The sequence below is a fragment of the Mugil cephalus genome, chromosome 16 (genome assembly GCF_022458985.1).
Source record: "Mugil cephalus isolate CIBA_MC_2020 chromosome 16, CIBA_Mcephalus_1.1, whole genome shotgun sequence".
NCBI lineage: Eukaryota > Metazoa > Chordata > Actinopteri > Mugiliformes > Mugilidae > Mugil > Mugil cephalus.
Window position 1 is genome coordinate 2,227,232 of NC_061785.1, and position 19,531 is coordinate 2,246,762.

At 41.0% G+C, this 19,531-nt stretch overlaps 1 protein-coding gene across 1 annotated transcript; it reads right to left on the reverse strand.

Moving 5' to 3' along the window:
- Window positions 1-1,021: 1,021 nt before the first annotated feature.
- On the reverse strand, window positions 1,022-14,202 carry kcnj16 (potassium inwardly rectifying channel subfamily J member 16). The gene is made up of 2 exons (XM_047609528.1): window positions 14,099-14,202; window positions 1,022-4,656 (listed from the first exon to the last, which is right to left on the reverse strand). The coding sequence occupies exon 2, from the start codon at window positions 4,644-4,646 to the stop codon at window positions 3,363-3,365; it is 1,284 nt and encodes a 427-aa protein (XP_047465484.1). The 5' UTR covers window positions 4,647-4,656; window positions 14,099-14,202; the 3' UTR covers window positions 1,022-3,362.
- Between the last annotated feature and the right edge of the window lie 5,329 nt (window positions 14,203-19,531).

Here is a 19,531-nt window from a genome sequence, read left to right on the forward strand (position 1 = left end):
TCCTCTCATGTCCACTAGAGGCAACCTCCATGTTAGCAAAATGTTAAATGTTGAGTTTCCAAAATGCTAAATGTTGACTTCGAGCACAGATTTATGACTTTAACCAAGATCTCAGGACTTAATCACAGGGTCACGAGGTCCGATTCCAGTTTCCTCCGAGAGGGAAAAGTAGCAAACATGCACAAGGATGTGTTTTCCCAACATGGACGTATTTATTTTGGTAGCTACATCATCATTGAGCTGTTACATCATCATTCAGTTGGATGAGGAGGTACCTGCTAAACCAAACCATGGGATTCCTGGAAGACGTGGTTCATCTGAGAACAAACTCCGGACCCATATCTAATCTATCACATAGAACCATCCGGTGATAAGCAGCTGCAGGAAAAAAAAAAGTTTCCTCGGTTTCTGGAGGAAGTAGATTGTGTTGTGGAGGTGGTGACTCAGGTTGTTGTTGGTTTGTTAGATTATAATTCTCTCGCTCTAACGTTTATTCATTCTAGATGAAGATGAAAACCAGAAGAAGCTTCTCTGTGACCTTTGAACTTCATCCTTTTACTTGTTCTCATCACTTCCTGTTTCCTTCCTCTCCGATCAACCAATCAGATTGATCGCTCTCCACCAGGAAGGAACAACTGATGTCATCACTGAGGGACACGTTAAAAAAGCCAACGCCATCTTTGGTGTTGAAGTATTGTAATATATAAATCTTCTTAATGTCAATTCTTAATTTCTGTCTATTATTTATTGCATTTAAATCTTTGTCCTTTCTTACAAAGGTTGTCCTATAAAATAAGACGCAGACATCTAATAAAACGCGGATCCAGAGTTAAACGTGAGCGAAGGAGCCGGTTGAATCCAGTCGTCTGATCTGGGACCTGAACGACACCGTGAGCTCTGGACGGATCCGTCCTGGATAGTTGATGGTTGTTTTAATGTGATTACAGGCGGCTCTGGTTTCTTTTCTTATTTGACATCAAAGCGTCGTCTCGACTCATTAGTGAGAGTGAAGGAACAGACCTCAGGTTTCAAACATGACTTTATTCAAACACTCGTCTTACAAGCAGATTTCATTCAAACAGATGCTTCACACGATGCCTTCATTATTAATATTATTATTATTTCTAGAAATATAGAATATGATGTGACATTTATGACTATTTCTTTTTTATATATATATATATATATATATATATATATATATATATATATATATGTATGTATATATATATATATGTATGTATATATATACTAAACGTTCCACCACCACAATCACAAAACTTCATACAACGTGTTAGTTTCCTAACAGTGTTGACTAAGAGTTTAATCTAAAAATGTGAAAGTTTGAATCACACATGAGAATAAAATAAAGAGCTCCTCTTAGTTCTTGTTCTGGAGAACGTCACAGATCGTATCTGTGATTAACCAAATCTTCCAACGTCAAAAACGAAGGGAAAGAAAGTAAATATTGATCTACACTGAACCCACCGACTGTGACATTAAGAACAGATGAATTTCTTTAGTGACACTTTTACCTTCAGGTCTTAACTGGAATCCACCTCTGGTAACACTTTTATTTTTTCTGTTTGGATGGAAACATTTTTAAAAAGTTTTTTTAATTCTGTAATTAAGTCCCAGGTTGCTAATGACCTAATATATTTATTTAAAGGTATGAGTGGCACACACAGCCCCAGGATCTGCCACTAGAAGATGCAAACCAAGCAGTAGTTTGAGGCCCCATGATAACCACTGGGAAAGGAGGCCCATTGATGCATAATGACAATAAACCACAACCCTCTTATATCTACTCTTCTATCTAATGGACACTTAACCTCTCATCATTCCAGACTTTCTGCAAAAAAAATAAAAAATCTTATTAAGGACATGGAGAATGAGGTCGTCAGGTCCAGAGGGAGGTTGATCCCATGTTCATGTTGGATCTGTTTGACTCATTATGGTTTGGGTTGAACCGTCCACGTGCCTGTTTGGTTCTGGTCTCAGACTCTGGAATATAATGGCTGTTTTTAATATGATTTTTTATTGTTTTTTTTGTTTTCTTTTTGGCCAATCCAGTTCAAATCATGAACCTCTGAACTTTTATTTGGGGAAATTTGACCAATTTATTTTGCATTTTCCAAGACGAAGCAGCAAAGTCGCCAATGGAGGCGACTGTTGACAGCAACACAGTGGAGTCGTATCATTCCAGCCTCTTTAGGACATAGACGAAGTAAAGTGAAAGCTGTTCATGAACATGTTGGAGCTCATTCATGGTCTTGGTCTCTTTTCAAAGACGAGACTCTGAAGTTTCTACCACAAAAGTCAGAATCACTCTAAGTGGTTTAGTTCTAGAGGAATGAAAGTTGGAACATAGTTTAAAATAAGTAGTTGTTGGGTTCGTTTTGAAAAAAACAATGTGCTGGTTGACCAGAAGTAAATGACATATTGCATCATGCAGCTCTGGTTGGTTCAAAAAGATGCTGGTGTCCCATAAACCACCCAGAGGAATGTTAGAGGGTTAAATGCAGTTCCTCTCATGTCCACTAGAGGCTTGGCTTGGAAGTTACAATTTCTCACCTTACAGCAGAATAAACATGTTTACAGTCTCTTTGGCTAATTTCTCAGTTCATGAGAAATTAGACAAAGATGTCCTCATAGGTTGATTTTAGTTAGATGGAGTCAGACAAAGATGGAGATGACCACAGGCGTTTCTAACCCATTTTTAAACCTAAACTTTGTCCCAGCACCTCTGATAATAAGAAGTGAAAACCTTTTGGTTTGTCTATAATAAGATGACAAGAATAAATCAGCACAATTGTAGAAAATATGTGGTTTAAACATAATATTTTTTCAAGGTCTGTTCAGTCTGAAAGGATGTCATCTCTTTATTGACCTTCATATCTTTAAGTTTGTTTGTTCCTACCTCATCTTCTCATTTAAATTAAATTTCTTTCCTTCATTTTTCAATGATAGCTTTGTGATACATTGGTTTGACGTTAAACCACCTTAAAGCTCCAAGCCTAGAATCAACCCTGAAGACGAACATCCTGACAGTGCAGTATTTTGCTTCCATGTTTATAATGTTTGACTTTATTTGACTGGAACAGTGATAAGTTGGTATGAAATTTGTCTAAAACTACATCTTTTATAACTACAAGAACAAACAATGGTAATTATGTAATGTTTTGAAACCCAGATCTCTTCAGGATCCTTTGTGATGCTGAGAGATGAATTCTTGGTTCTCTCAAAAGAAAGATTTTGGTTGAGAAACAGATCTAAAACTCGGACGTTATGTTTATTGAATGTCTTCAATAAGTGTCCTCGACGGTTTCCCCCGAAGAAGAAAATTCTCAACGTCTATGTTTTTATATCTCTTCACTCGTCAGGTCACTTGGTAGAGTCAGAGTGTCTTGGTGTTGACTTTCTGTTTGAGACGGGTGAGCGCTCGGTTCAGGGTGGCCGTCGTTCACTAGCTCCACCATCACCGTCGGTGGTTTCAGGAGTTTTTCCTGCTCATTTTCCTTCTTCAATCTTGGTGACGGCCGTGGGGAACATCTGGGAGAACACCTGGAAGAGCATCTGGGAGAACATCTGGGGGAACATCTGGGTGAAGGTCGAGGAGACGGCCGCAGCTGCTTCTTGAGTTCGTAGCCCTCGGCGCTGATCTCCGGCACCAGAACCTTAGCGGTGTGATTGAACAAGGTGTAGTCCACCCTGTAGTTCCTCTTGGTGACCCTGATCATCTCCTGGAACAGGTGACCCCAGAGGATCTCGGGCGGCGTGTAAGAGGTTCGGGTCTGGTGCAGAATCCCCGTGTAGTCGTCCGTGTAGGTGAACGACACCACTAGCTCAAAGTCCGCTTTGCGCAGATCCACCAGACTCATGGTGTAGAGTGGGCTGCTGGGTTCGATTCTGTGGAAGACGGTGGTGGGCGTGACCAGGATGATTTCCCTCTGGTGGATGACGAGGTCTTCGTAGGTCACGTCCACCTTCCCCGTGGCGTGCACCGTGGAGCGGACGATCTGAGCGCGAGCCGTCCCCTCCACCAGGTGGTGCTTGCGGAAGTCGCCGACTCTCCAGGAAAGACACAGGAAACCGTCGCGAAGGTTGATGACCGCACAGCTGCTGAAGCCCACGGTCTGCGCCCTCTTCCTCGCCGACGCCATCTTGGAAACAACGATCCCGATGACGAAGGTGTCTATGAAGCAGCTGATGACGTCCTGTATGGTAACGACGATGATGGCGACCATGCAGTTCTCGGACATGCCTCTGAAGCCGTACCCGATCGTGGTTTGAGTTTCGAGCGAGAAGAGGAAGGCCGCCGTGAAGCTGCGCACCTCGTACACGCAGGGGTCGTTGTTGAGGTCTTTGACGTCGCCGTGAGCGAGAGCGATGACCCAGAAGATGACGCCGAAGAAGAGCCAGGACAGGATGTAGGACAGGGCAAAAATGAGGAACATCACCCTCCACCTGATTTCCACCAAGGTGGTAAAGATGTCGGTCACAAAGAGCATCCACTCCTCAGGAACGTGGCGGAACACCACGTTACAGCTGCCTTCTTTCCGCACATAGCGGTTTTTCTTGGTTTCATTTTCAGTCTTCACACTGAATTCCTCAGCGGGGCTCACAGACGTATACTGCTTACGCATCTTCCAGAGTCTGTAGGGAAGACGACAGAGAACGTTGAGCTGTAGTTTAGTTCAACAGACCAGTAATAATCAGAAGAAACACACCATCATAAAATCTTGTTGATGATGGGCATCAACAAGATTTTATTGATACCGATGCCTCTTTGACATGAGGATTCTTCTTCTTTCGTTTTATGGCGGTTAGCAAACAACTTTTAGGTGCATTACCGCCACCATCTAAACTGGGATGTAAAGATTCGTCAGAAAAAGTATTGATGAGGGGAATCGATAAGCATGAAGGCGGATGATATTGATGAATTTGGATGTGGTTATCGATGCCCATCCCTACGTGTGCATCCCGTCCACGACATTATGGCTTTATTTTGACCTGACGAGCACCAAAAACACAAACACTACCAGCTCTGATTGGTTTGAAATGCTATTTCTTGTTCAGTCTCCTACAGACCATCTACTTGGACGTCTTCTCTACGCTCTTAGAGGCAGTGATTTCAGTAAAAACATTTTGGTTCATGTTTGTTAAGCTTTGTTCCAATGTGGTTTTGCTCACTTGAATTAGCTTTTGGCAACGTAGGAGGGACTATCCACATGTTTCCTCAGAACTCCGTGGGAATTGCCATGAAAGAATTCTACTTCCGGTTGCCGGTTTCTAGTGTCCACACCAGACTACAACCAACTACGCCCTGCACCCCATGCAACGAGGAAGCGAAAGCTGGACATTCATATCATAAATGAAAGTTTTACTACATTTACTATTTGCAGCTTTTTTAAACTTTCTACTTCTGGTCCACTACATCTCACAGGTAAATATTCTGCTGCAGTTAACAGTGTAGCTAACGTCTGAGCATGACTTCAGGTCATCTACCCGGTCCATGAGAAGTGACGGATGAGGCACTGTCCCCAGAACTATCCCCACGACTTTTTATGTATCCACCTCCGATTTTTCCCCTTTATGTGCCACCCACAGCTAAAAGCCAACGTTTACCACGATGTTGTCAGCTCCTGAAACCATGGAAATGTAATGCTACCGGAAGAGCAAAAAAGGTGGATAAACCAAGCTCACCTCATGCTAGTCTGGAAGCTAACGAACTACCCCTGACTGGGGCTGGGTGGTGCACGGGTTTGAATTTTTACACTGCGACACACGACACTGCTTCAGACCATTTTCAATGTTGCACTTCTAAAAACATACATGGTGCGAGAGTGTCGCTGCGCGGCGTGGTGAGGGTGAAGTCATGAAATAAAAATGAGCTGTGTCTGACGTCAACCAAACAACTATTTTACGCTAAAGTTGTCGCCAGTGTTTGGTTTGTAAATTATAAGTTTTTTAATTTTTACAAAAGATGTTTGAAAGTAAAAGTTTGTTCTGTAATTTGACTCCATTTGTCTTTGATTTCTAATTCTTCACTTCATTAGAATCATAATTGACTCTACTGCAAACTTGTATTAGTGTTAGCGTAGAATTATTCTACAGTATTTACTGGTCTTACCGCCCAGCCCCTCCCCCTCTACACTGTTGGGAACTGATTCAGCTCCTGCAGAAATCCACTGGGCCAATCACGTTGGGTTGGGGGCGGGGCTTAAGAAGAGTAACAGTAGTCAAAGGAGTCTTCTGATTAGTTTAAATGTCTCTGATTGGTTGGAGGACTACCTAGTTGCATTTTGAAGCATTGCAAACTGCTAATGCAAACTGATGTTTTGCACATTTTTTGTAATATCGTAAAAAATGAAAAGAAATTCCAAACTTCTGCTGGTTGTTGCTCAAATTTTTGCTTTTCTTGCTTAACTTTAAGCTGTAAATGAACAGTTTCACAGTCAAACTAATAGAGCCAGAGACAGTTTTCAGTCTCAGCTGTTATTGTTTGTTTTTTGTTCTCTCTTTGTAATAAACTGTGCTTAGCTTGTGACCCAGGTGTGAATCAGTCCCATGGACTGGGAGCTGCGCTGTTTGTTGTTGTCTTTCTATGGTTAATCTGACCCACAACTTTGCCCGAGTGGAGGTCAGTGGAGTAATGGAGGTCAGGACAGACGGCCTGAGCAGACAGACGGCACCCAAACAGCCACTGAAAGCCGTCTGACCTCCGACCCACATCGAGAAGCAGGAGTCCACAAATGTGACACACATTAGGCTTAATTCTTCATTTCTACAGTTTAAACAAGCAGCAGATTGCATGCAGCTCTCGGAACATGTGAAGCTTGTTCAGTAATGATCAGTTCATTTATGTTTTGATGCTGTCTCCTCAGTGTAGCTCGTTCAAAACATCCCAAAAGAACTTTTCCTGTTGCTCTGATACAGAAAACATTCATCCACGTGCCCATTTTCCAAGTTTTTTCCCTCCCAGCTGCTGTTGTTGAAGGAAACAATTAAGATCAGACTCTTAGTGTATCAAAAAACATCCTCACCCTCCTGTAATATATAATAGAAACACCTAATGAGCACAGCTTTCTGACACCAATAACAACCGACAAAGGAAAAAAAGGTTATTTTTGGTTAGTTGTTTTCCTATTATGGGTTTTTATTTAATATTCTGTCAGTTTTTCCTGTTCTGTTTTTAAGAAACCAATCTGGGAATGTTTACCATGTATGACTCTCTTTTTCCTGCCTGTGTCAATACGTTTAATCGTAATGGGGCAGTTGCCTGGAGATGCAAAACCCACCGCAACAGTCCTTGCTGGTGGGCGCTCTGTTTATCCACTGATTCAGGTTTTTTTTTTCCTTGCACTGGGAACTCGCGCTATTTAAGGAAATCTCTAGACTCCTTCTGGGCAGGGGTTGGAGTGGAACAAGCACGTTAAAAGGTTTATTGTCTTATCTTCGTATCTTATGTCTTATGTCAAGACAACTCTCAAAATTTGGAACCAATTCAGGCGCCACTTTCGTTTCCTGAACATAGGAACCTCGATTTCCTTCCCTCCTTGAGGATAGAGCTTTGTCAGTATGGGTTGGTCTTTTTTGCTTCCTTCCAGCAGATTTCAGATGAAATAAACATCCCACAAACACAGGTCTTTCCATCGAAAGAAATTTGCACTTTGGTTCGGAGGTCAATTGCTCCAACTACCTCCAAGCCGCCGCGCTGACGCCTTTTTACTAGCGCCCCCAACCTCGAAGAGCATCACCTCATGTGGATGTGAAAGGATCTTTGTCATCCAGGTCATGGTATGTCCAAAGAAGATAAAACAAGGACAACTGGACTTCTTGAAGAATACTGAATATTGATTCCATTCGGTCTAAACCTCCTGAGACTCTGCGTCCTCATATGGGGACATTAAGTTTTAGGTTTTATTTACAGCTTCATTTGATCTACGATCTAAGGAGGGCAAAGGTTAAAATTTATTTATTTGTTATTATTCATGTTTCTAGTTTCATAGGATGCATAAATTTAACAAATTTTATCACGTCGCTAATTAGCAAGTACTCGTTTGAGGACGTTGGGACTTACAGATTAGTGGCACCAGTTTCCGGTTGTTACAGAAACAAGTCAAGCAACTTTCCAACTGGTTTCACAACAGAGTTTTCCAATTTAAACCTCAAATTTCCTCCAGTCTCTCAAAACTGATGAAGCTCGGATGAGTGGCGAAATGTCTTCAAGAAAATTCCTCAGTCCGCTTGCCTTTCTCCAATGACTGATCCCAAATACCTTGGATCAGTGAAAAATTCGGACCAAATAAAAGCTGGGGTCTCAGGAGGCTAAAAGCTACTAATGAGAAAGACGTTTCAACTAATTCATAATTTCTGAAAGACTCTTGGGGGACATCTGTGAGTATTATTCACGTGACTAAAGTCTGTTAATGACCACATACTTACCTGTAGTTGGAGGAAATTCTTTTGATCCTGCTTCCAGTGAATGGCACTTATTAACTAGACTCCAGTTTTAAGATGTTGACATGGATTAAACTTCTAGTTGAAAACAGGATTAATAGTTTTCTCCATCTACGGGCGAGTTGCTGCATGGTCATTAACAGACTCTAGGAACCAAGGATTAGACGAAATAATTGTGTCTGATGAGGATTTGTGATGTAACAAAAGGTGCTGCAAGGTGTGGCAGGTTAATCCAACCAAATATCCAGACAGAAGACAGAGCTCAGAAAACAAGGAAGCTGAGAACAAGTGAATGAACAAACTGACCCAGAGATGTTCAAATGTAAACCTGAAACACCCACACCAGTTTATTAGAAACAAATACTTGGAGGAAATGTCTTCAAGAAAGTAAAGTTGCCCTTGTTTCAGCTCGTTTTTGGTTCACAGTTTGTCATGTAAAGAAAATATTGTTTGAGTCGACTCTTTGTTCAAATGTGGAAAACATAAATTAAATCCCTTTGGAGAGTTTAAGGAAGCAGTGGGGACAAATGTTTCTTTCCTGTACTACTACTAGTACAGGAAGACCAGAGTTTGGGCAAAAAAAAGTTTATTTTCTGTAGCTGTAGCAGTTTCTCTTTTTTTAATGAATGGGCATCATAGTCCGCGGAGGTTGAACCCTTCTCCATCTACCCTTAGGGATTCCTCTACCTTTCCAGAGATTTATGAATTGGCAACACATGAAACAACACATTCAGGATCTTCAGAGGATGAACCCTACCCCCTGACCTTTGGTACCAAGAGATTAAAGTATCTCCATATTTACCACCAAAGTAATGGATTAACCCTACTCCACTACTTTGCAGTTCGCTAAGTTTTCTTCAAGCAGCACCACATCAGCAGTTGCATTTTCTTCTTCATAAATTAGTGCAAAACAATCCTGTGCAAACATTCGTTGTCCTCAGAAGATGAATCCTAAGCTAGCTAGCATGTGTTGTATGACATTGTTTGTGCATGTGATTGCCATTCTGATGCTACTGGGGAAGCTTTTGTGGTCTGAATGGCTCTAACAGCCAACTCCAGGCTTGGTGCTGTGTTCTTTCTTAAATGTGCACTACTGTGTCTCTCATGCTCTTCTGTGATGGCCTGACCTGGACTGTATTTGTAAATCTTCACTTTTCAAATGCCTTTTATCACCTGGCTAACGACTACAGCTGGAAATGAGCTTAATTAGCTAAAGCAAATGATACCAGCCGGTCAGTTTTGTTGCTCCTTTTCATGGTTCTCAGAGGTTGAACCTTACACAATTCACTAACTTTTCCTCAAACAGCACCACATCAGCAGATCACAGTCTGTCAGTTATCTCAAAATCTTGTGCAGACGTTCCCGGTCCTTAGAGGATAAATCCCAAAATGCTGCATTTGTATCTGTATTAGTGGTGATAAACTGCTCTGTAAAATGCATCAGTGCAGGTACAGAACATTTTGAACACTTGGACGTGTTTCGGGATGTGTTGTGTTGCAGTCGGATTTCTTCTGCCCCGGTAACGTTAAGCTCTAACATTATTTCCATGCAGATGTTTGCTGTTGTCCAAAAGTAATGGCCCAAGACCTTTTTTTTTTTTCTTTTCTTTTCTGGGTGGAGGTCAAAGAACTGTCAGAGGGCCAACAAAGGAAGCGCCACTGGACTGAACTGGTCTAAGTTAGCAGGGGAAAAATGAATGTGGAAACTGGAATAGTGTCACGGTGCGATCACGGGCAGAGGAAGGATCAATCACAGCCAAACCACTGAGAGCATCCTCTACGCCCAAAACAAATGGGGTTTGAATCACCGCTATCTGACTGTGAGTGAACTGGGCTCCACTCACAGACTCCACTTTCTCCTGGCCACAGCAAACATCCCCACTGCCAGTAGCTCACTCCATGAAGTCATAGCAATAATGTCCTATTAGCTTCCCATAATCCCCCTCCTAAATATCCTGATATGTGCAGAGGGTCAGAAGAAAAGCAGCATCCCTCTGGAAAACCAGCAACCGATGCTGAGTTACTGTCTCTGTCGTTGGTCTGAAATCTCATGCGGTTTGTTTGCAGCTTTTGTGGACGAACAAAGCAAAACTCGCCCGTTTGGTTCACGTCAAGACATCTCAGCAACTACCGCAATCATTTCTTTGCAGATATTCATTGTCCCCAGGAGATGAATCCTAGTCCAGATTGGTACAAATCAAGCAAAACTTTTGCTTTAAAAATTGGCACCTTTCGTTGTCCTCAGAGGCTGAACTCAACTCCATCTACCTTCCATCCTCAAGCATGTATTCAATATTAAGCTTCCCCGTAGCCCTGTACTGAAATATGTTGGATTCATGTTAATGTGTATTTAAAGAAATTTAAATTTGTGGGGAAAAAATATATAAAAACATCTAATCAACCAACGATTTTTGTGACCCACCTGCAGTACCTCCACTGAACCCCTAGGGGTCCCCCTTTTGAAGACCTATGTATTACTGGGTGTTTGTTTTATGGCTCGACTCCTTTCATGATCCTCAGAGGGTGAACATTACTACGTCTAACCCTGATCCTCCTCCTTTGCTGCTCTCAATCCTTTATGAACTGTCACTTTTCATTGTCCTCAGAGGTTGGACCGTCCTCCATATACCTAAAGATTCTCTTAAAACCTTGGTCCTCAGAGGATGAATCCTTCCTACTTCAATGACCCTCCGACCTTTTGTTTTCTAGAAGTCTTTTCATCAGGAGAAACATTTCAACATTCGTGAAATATGCGTCGGCACTTTTCATGGTCCTCAGAGGATGAACACTTAGCGCTTCCTTCACTTTTCTCCCAAATTCTCATCCAGTGCTTTACATAATTCAAAATACATTCATGGTCCACAGAGGAGGAACCCTACTCCATCTGTTTTCATCACCAGATTGGAGATGTTATCACTTATCAAGTGAAATCTATTACCAAGTGAAATGTTTTAACATTTGGTTCAAGTTTAAGGACTTTTCATGGTCCTCAGGGGATGAACCTTAACACATTCACCCATGTGATTCTGAGTCTTTGACTAGTGGCTACCAGACGAAAAATGATCTCAACACTTGCTTTAAATGCTAATCTCTTAATGTTGTACTAGCTCCTCTTTAGCCTCAGAGGATGAACATCACTCCACTGGTACCAAGAGGATCAAATGTGCTTCTCCTACTTTGCTGCTCCTTTATCAATTGTCCTCAGAGGTTGGACCGTTCTCCAAATACCTTAAGATTCTCTTAAAATCTTGTCCAGACATTCATCGTCCTCAGAGGATGAGCCCTAAGCTACTTTCTTTGTTAATCTCTTTGACCTTTCTTATACCAGTCGGTCAGTTTTCACTCGAGAAATATTATGACATTCGTTTTATGGACCTTTCATGATCCTCAGGGGATGAACCTTAATGCATCCACCCATGTGATGGTGGCTCCCGGGAGAAAAAAGATCTCATCATTAGCTTTAAATGCTAATCTACAACTCTTAATGTTGTACTCACTCCTCATGGTCCTCAGAGGATGGACCCTAATAACTTCAGTTAGACTGTGAAGACGTTTCTGTGTATACGGCGCAATATTTCAATCGGCTACAGCTCTGTTTTTAGTGGTAATTAGCGATCTTGTTAGCATGTTTAGCGTACACGTTAGCATTCAGCTCAAAGCTCGAGGAGAGCCTGCGCTGAACCAGAACACTATTTCTTCTTGATTGTTGGCTTCTTATCTGATAAATGTTACTCGCAGCCTAATTAATCACAATAATATTTATCTGAATATTTCAGAGTCCAGAGCTGCAGCTACAGTTCATACGGTAGTTCAGCTGTGTTAGCGCCTCTAATTTACCTTCCAGCGTCTGGATTAAGACATGATGAAGACGAATGCTCTGGCAGTCTGCGTAGAATTTGTAATAAAGACGGCAGAGAAGTAAAATCAGGATGCTTCCATCTTCCATAACCTCAAAAGAATTAATCCTCTATTAATTTGTCATTTTATTATGTAATGTACTGATTCTGACCATAAAAGACATTTTAATTAGAACTGAATGTGTTTTTAAACGGTTCAAGGCCCAGAAGAGGAATTTCCACCACTTATTACACTGTAACATATCAGATTCCTCTGTTTCCTCAATAAATGGACAATCATCAGAATATTGTGAGCAATAAAAACTAATGGTTTTTATTCCACTCCGTTCCCTGTGTGCCGGTTTTATTTATGGAGCTCATGACCTGAAACAAGCTGCTCTGTGTACAAAACAAGGCTTCACACCAAACCAAGCGCTTACAACCAAAACACTTCCCGACCTTTGGCGTGAAGTTTCCACCCACAGCTACGAGGCTTTTTTACATTTCTGAGGCCGGTCCGGTTCTTTCCGCAGAGCCTCGTGTCCCCTTTGTGTTCTAAAGTTAGACTAAAGGACCCGTCATCCACGGCCGACCGCGAGGATCGAGGGATGAACTCTGGAAACAACTTGGGCAATTGGCTTGTTTCCTCTCCTGCTCGGGGCACTTACAACTCCATTACATGCTCACTTACTGCAAATGACACTGTGCCACCCATCTGTGGTTCACTGGGACAGAACCGCGTACACGGGCGGCTAAGCCCAGCGCTGCCCCGGGGCTTTCTGCCACCTCTAATGACCTTCACAAAAACCTCCGTCCTGCACCATGTTTCCACCCGGCGTTCGCCTGCGAAACGAACCGAACCTCTGGCTCCGGAGTCTTTCTTAAGAAGTTTAAAGTGTCGGTCTGAGCCGGACGTCCCGTGGGTAGAAGGGTTTTTTTTTTTATTAATGCAGTTTAAAGTTTAAAGGTCAGAATATGTTTTTACACGGGAACGTTTGGGCCTCCTGCTCCCGAGGGTTAATGTTTTACCCGAGCTGCAGCGAGCCAGGTGAACCGGAGCACGTGTTTTAGTTTTGCATCCTCAGAAAAAAACAAAAGATTAAGATTGATTTTTTTGGAAAGGTCCTATTGGTGTGTTCACTCGTCTAATTTATGTTACTTGCTTTAATAGCTGCATCTCTGAGTCGATCCTTTCTTATAATATTCATAGTTATTCTTCAGTTTCAGATTTTTGTTCCGATCTCTCCTCAGGACCAACGTGACCTTCAGAGTCTCCTCTGTTTAAACAATCAATAGACACTTATTTATGAAACAGAGCTGTTCTTGTTGTGTCAGCAGTCGTGTCGCCTCCACCACAAAAAAAAAAAAAAAAATCTAATTACTTAAAGGACTATTTCAAATCAGAGCAACGTTACCGAGAACTTAAACACTTTTCAGCGTGAAACATGATCACATCATGACACTTATCACCTTGACCACATCTCGTGTTGTTTTTTTTTTTTTTTGTTGCACCATTCAGGCATTGTGTTACTGCTCTTAATACTGTAGCTCACATTACCAGTTGTCCTGGTTGCTACTCTGTGAGACCTTCAAACAACCTGTAACATCTAGTCTCACCGAGGAGCCAAAAAGTTTTTATTATACTTTAAATCTGGTACCTTTTAAAAAGTTAATATTTTCCAGAGCATTAACTCAGACATCGTTTCATATCCTTTTACAGGTCCTTTCCAGATTTCCCTTTGATTTAATCATCCTGACATTGTTCTCATTGATTTATAAAAGACTCAGATCGGTTCCTACCTTGTCTGTTTTCTGTTTTTTTGTGCAGAGAGAAGCTGGAGCGTCTGCAGGAGCGTCTGTACCTGGGCTGAGGATCTCCGAGCAGTCACCTGCTGGAATGAGCCGGCCCCCTGTTCACAGCAAAAACTAAAGATTAACACCTCCCTTCAGCATCACATGGCGTCACACAGGCAGGTGAGAGGTAAACGTGGACCTGCAGGGCGGCTTTGGTCATCATCCTCCTCTGGGTTTTAAACATCGGCCACAGTTAACCTGCTGACACACAAGCATCTGTTTGGAATGCATCTTAATTTCTTTAAGATAACGTTAAGATCTTTAGGTATTTGGGATTAATTAGGACCTAAGACGCATCAACATGGAACTGGAAGTAGGTTTAGAAAAACTTATGTGGACACAGGGATTATTTCACTTTATTTAACTGTTTAAGTCCCCAATGTGCAACCAAACTATAAAACTGTGTGTTTTAAAACCAAAACTGGAAACGATGAAATTCCAAGGTCCTCAAACGAGCACTTTTCCATGTCATATTAAACTAGTTAATAAGCATAAACAACTGTATTGACCCTTTGCTACCACTAGATTTCAGACAAAAGTGTCCTTTTATGAGGACAACGGGTCTAAATGGAACAGAATAAGGTGCAACAAACCTAAGTCCTAATGTCCCCATTTGAGGACGCCAGGTCTCAGGAGGTTGAACATGGTTTAAAAGGTTAGAAAGGCTTTTTAATTGATTAAATGTGTCAAGTGTTTGAATTCTTTAAAGACGGGCAGAGTAAGTTGCACACTTTTTAAAAACTGTAGGACGTCCATTGACTATATGAGCGTTAGTATCTGGACACGTTTTAATAAGTTCAGTCCATAGACTGTATATAAATATGGACACACTTCTAAAGTAAAGCCAAAGCAAGTAGAGCTCCCCCTGGCAGTTAACTGCGGTATAGGTCATAAGCTCCGCCCCCTCAATTTTAGTGGGCGGGACTTGGGCCAAACTAAAAACACACATCAAATAATTGTTTCACTTATGGTTTCTGTCATTTTATGTTGTTTATATAATATTGATGAATTTTCAAAAAGTTTTATTTGGAGGAAGTTTTATTTGGAAAACGTGTGGGCGGGGCATCAATGTCATGGCTCCGCCCTCAAACTGTACTGATCACACTCTGGATCTGAACAATTTTTCCCCCAGGAAAATAGCATCAGTTTGACCAGTGAGAGGAAGTGGAGACGTGGCGTTCATATTTATATACAGTCTGTGCTTCAGTCTGATGTGTGTTGGAGCTGCTGTCGTGTTCTCATGATGTTTCATGGTCATTAGCATTAAAAGTTGTAACATGGCTCTTTTATAGAAGCGGGACCAGTTTGTTTCTGCATATTAGCCAGGAGGAGACGCTGTCTTTGTAAAACTTTATTTATTCTTTGGCTTTTAATTCATTTTTCAGACCTGCTCCTATTTATTCATCTATTTATTTATTACCATTTTTTTACCTCTTCATCGTCTTTGCATGTTCACGTTTTATATGTTTTTCTGTGCTTTGACTACTCGGTGCAGCGCTTTGCTCAACATTCGCTGTTTTTAGATGAAGTTTGTAAATAAACTGACATCGGCAGCATGATGAAGTAAAACCAGACTGATCAGTCCAGTCAGAACTGAACTTTTTCTACTTTGGTAACCGGTTTATAAGCTAAGCTTTTTATTAGATTTTAGATTTTATTACACGTTATTAGTTTTACATTGTGCTGCAAAACAAACCTGATATTCGGCTTCTAATGTCCGGATGTGACTGACAGTGCTGCTAACTGGGGATACATTACTCTACACCCGATGCTAATGGTGATGCTAATGGCTAGCATGGCAGTGCTGCTTTCCAACACTTTGTTTCTGCACAGTTAGACTCTGAAACTGAACCACGTAAACTTCCATTTACTGAAAGACACTAGTCTCCCCCCCTCCCCTCCACCCCAGCAGTTTTGTTTCAGCTTGTTTTTTGTTTTTTGGGTAAATTTCCATTAACCTTATGTTGTGAGTGAGTGGAAGGAATCGCTGGTGAACTGACCAAAGATTGACCAACTACTCAGAAAATGAAGGGTTTCTAGCAGCTTTATTTTAGGGACCTGACGTCCTCTTTTTCCTGGACACGTCGTCTCTTTGAGACCTGAAAATGTGTCAAACTCAAACTTTTAAACAATTTCAAACTTTTTGTTTGGATTTTGTTCTACAAGTTTATTTTTTGTTTGTAGGACAAAAAGCCTGAATTATTTCTGAGATGGATGTTTGTATTATTTCTAAGATAATCTGACCCAAACAGCTGAGCAGTTGTGAAGGTAGAAAACATTTCACCAGACGTCTAAAGTCACCGTGCAGTAAAATATTCAGCCATTCATAAAACTAATCCACAAATTGTAAATCGCTGAGCGCTCTCCCTCCTTTTGTGCCTCCCGGCCTGAAACTCCTCCGAGAGCTTAACTCTCATGTCTCCTCTTTTACTTAATAACCGCTCTGCAACCGAACTCTGCTCTTTGTCTGGGAGCAGAAAGCTTCACTCGGGTTTCAGACGTGGACGTCGTCTATTGACTGTCAGCTCATGTGGTGGTGCAGGAAAAAAAAAAAAAATAATGCTCGTGGGTCTTTCATATTGTGCTAAACACAACACGGCCTTGTGTTTCCTTACGTACCTACAAACAGATCTGGGCCAGTGGAAGGGAGAGACCACAGCTTTGAGGTCAGCGCGACTTTTCCGTGGTGCTGGTGTTAATGTTTACTGTGTGAAAAGTGTGCAGACGACAGACAAACAGCCACTGAAGAGAGTTACGTAAGAGAGCGATGTTCCTGTGAGTAAAAGCCGTCATCTCACTTCCTCAATGAGGGAAAGAAGCTGGAGACACTGGCAAAAATAAAATGATTTCTGGATGTTTAGTCATTTATAGCGAACAAAAACAAAAAAGGGAAAAAATGAAAGAATTCACAAAGATCAGGTGGAAAAGAAACTGAATCAACACGTTAACTTATTAATTAACAAATAATTAATTAATTAACTTATTTATCACCCTGTAAATAATGAATGGGTTTAATAAACAAAATGCACTGATATATAATGAATAAACCAATATACAGCATATAATTAACAATATACATCATCAATCAGCCAACTTCATTATAACAGATATATGATGCTAATTACTAATAAATAATAGTCATCACTATAAACATATTATAACAGTTCATTCACATATACACATACATACCAACACATTAACAAACAATGATTTAATATAAACTATAGTCTCCTTCAGTATTAACAATTCTATCTTATTCTAATTTAATCTTCCTCCTTGAACCTGTTGAATAAAAGTCTTTTCTATTTCCTCTTGAAGTGATTCATGTAATTAATTTATTTAAATTGGATAAAAATGTTTAATATCCTAATGGAGACATTAGGGCTGATAATAAAAACATATATTATTTTATTTAAGCTCATTTTGGTTCATGGAGCTGGATCATTAACATAATAACAGATTAACCAATAAATAACAGCAGCTCTGAACGTTTCCCTTTGATTTCCTGCAAAGAAATTATGAAAAAGAAAAAATAAGAGAAACTTCTGTTTAGTTTTCTGTCTCGTTGTTTCTGTTCATGACTCTTATTAAACTTGTGTGAACCCTGGAGCAAATACTTTTAATGGAAAAGATGCTCAGCTGTTTAGATTCACTTCCCTCTGGTTTAAAATCTGAATCATTTAAAAGATTTAAAATCCATTCATAGAATATGTTTTGCTTTTTAAATAGACGCCACTTCCTGTCCTCCGCTCATTAAAAACCTCTGTGTGAATAATATCGTGTTATGATACTAATGTGAGACACAAGAAAGATGAGAAACTAGAAGATGGAGGAGAAAACCACAGATCGTCTGTGCTGCTTCACGTCCTGTTTGTTAGTGAAACTCTGAGATTCTTTGACGCTGTTTTGGGTCATTGGTCAGTTTTCATCACTAACTGATCTCATATCAGGTCGAATCCTGGGATCAGGACCTCACATTTCTTCAGTTTGTTTGCAGCTTCATCATTTATGCTGTTCCTGTCTGTTCACATGTGGTTCTTTCACGTGTTCCCTGTGTTTTGCGGATGACGCTGTGTTCGTCTCCATACGTTTTCCTGCTGTTACAGGATGATCTGGGAAGTTTCTGCTCTTCATAATAGACGTGTATGATGATATGGCCGCTGTTGTTTGCTGCAGAGCTGCAGCTCGTTTTATGTTTCTGAGCCTTTATCTGCCCCCAGACCCTCGACCTGCCCCACTACTGCAGGAATAATACCTCAGGAAGCCCCGCCCCTCATATAGGGTCCACTGGATCAGCCGTAACATTATGACCAAAAAAACTATCCACTCAAAATCTGAAGCTTTTTCTGCATAAAAAAGTAAGTTTGTTATTTTGCGTATACGTTAAAAAGCGTTAATAACTGAACAGGTTTGTCTAAATAAAATAAAGAACACAGTCTTAACTCAGTTGTACGTGAATCTTAAAGTTTAACTCAACACATATTAATCACTATTGGGGGTAATGCATTAATGAGGTAATGCACGGGGGTCGCAAAATCTTTGGTTGATTAGACATTTTTTTATATATTTTTTATATTTTTTTCCCCCAAAATTTAAATTTCTAAATACATTTTTAAATAAACATTAACATGAATCCAACATATTTTAGTAAAGGGATGAGGGAGAGCTTGGTACTGAATAATAATAATGTATATTTGTATGTATATATTTAATCTCTCCATCTGTTTGGGTCCTTGAAGGCCCCTGGTCTAGATGTCATTTACGCCCCGTCTCAGTGGTCATAATGTTGTGGCTGATTGGTTGTACGTTGCCGTATGGTCGTCAGGTCGCCTAAAGCCACGCCCCCAAACGACGTGATTGGCCCAGGAGATACAGGTTAAACAGGTTCCGTCGTCCGATGATCTTTGCTCCTCTAGAAAATAACGAGTTCAAGTTAACGAGCTGAAAGTTCGACGTCTTTCCTCCAATTTTTAAAGGAACACGTTAAATTTAAACCTGTAAATCTGCACGTTATAAAGTCACATTCGTCCTGGATGAGAAACGTTTGAGGTTCATGAACCAGTGACCGAAGCTCCATCGGCTCCCGCTGCAGAAAATAAAGCAACGCAAGCTGTTTGAAATCTCTGCAGAAATCTGCAGAGTAAGAGAGCGGAGCAGCAGAAATGACTCAGTGGTTTTATTTTTCTCGCCGGGCTCAGCGGGGGGTCCTCACAGTAAATTCCTCTGGGTGTCTCAGAGTATTTCTGTGAACCGGCGCCAGCGCTTATGTTTATGAAGCTCAATGCATTTTTTAAAAGTGAACACATTTTAGGGTTGTGTTAGTGTGTGTGTTAGTGTGTGTGTGTGTGTGTTGGTGGGTTAACAGGGGTCTCAGCTTTA

What these genes read in the sequence shown, in the direction of transcription:
- kcnj16 (XM_047609528.1), bottom strand. Translation starts at nt 4,646, where the DNA reads ATGCGTAAGCAGTATACGTCTGTGAGCCCCGCTGAGGAATTCAGTGTG.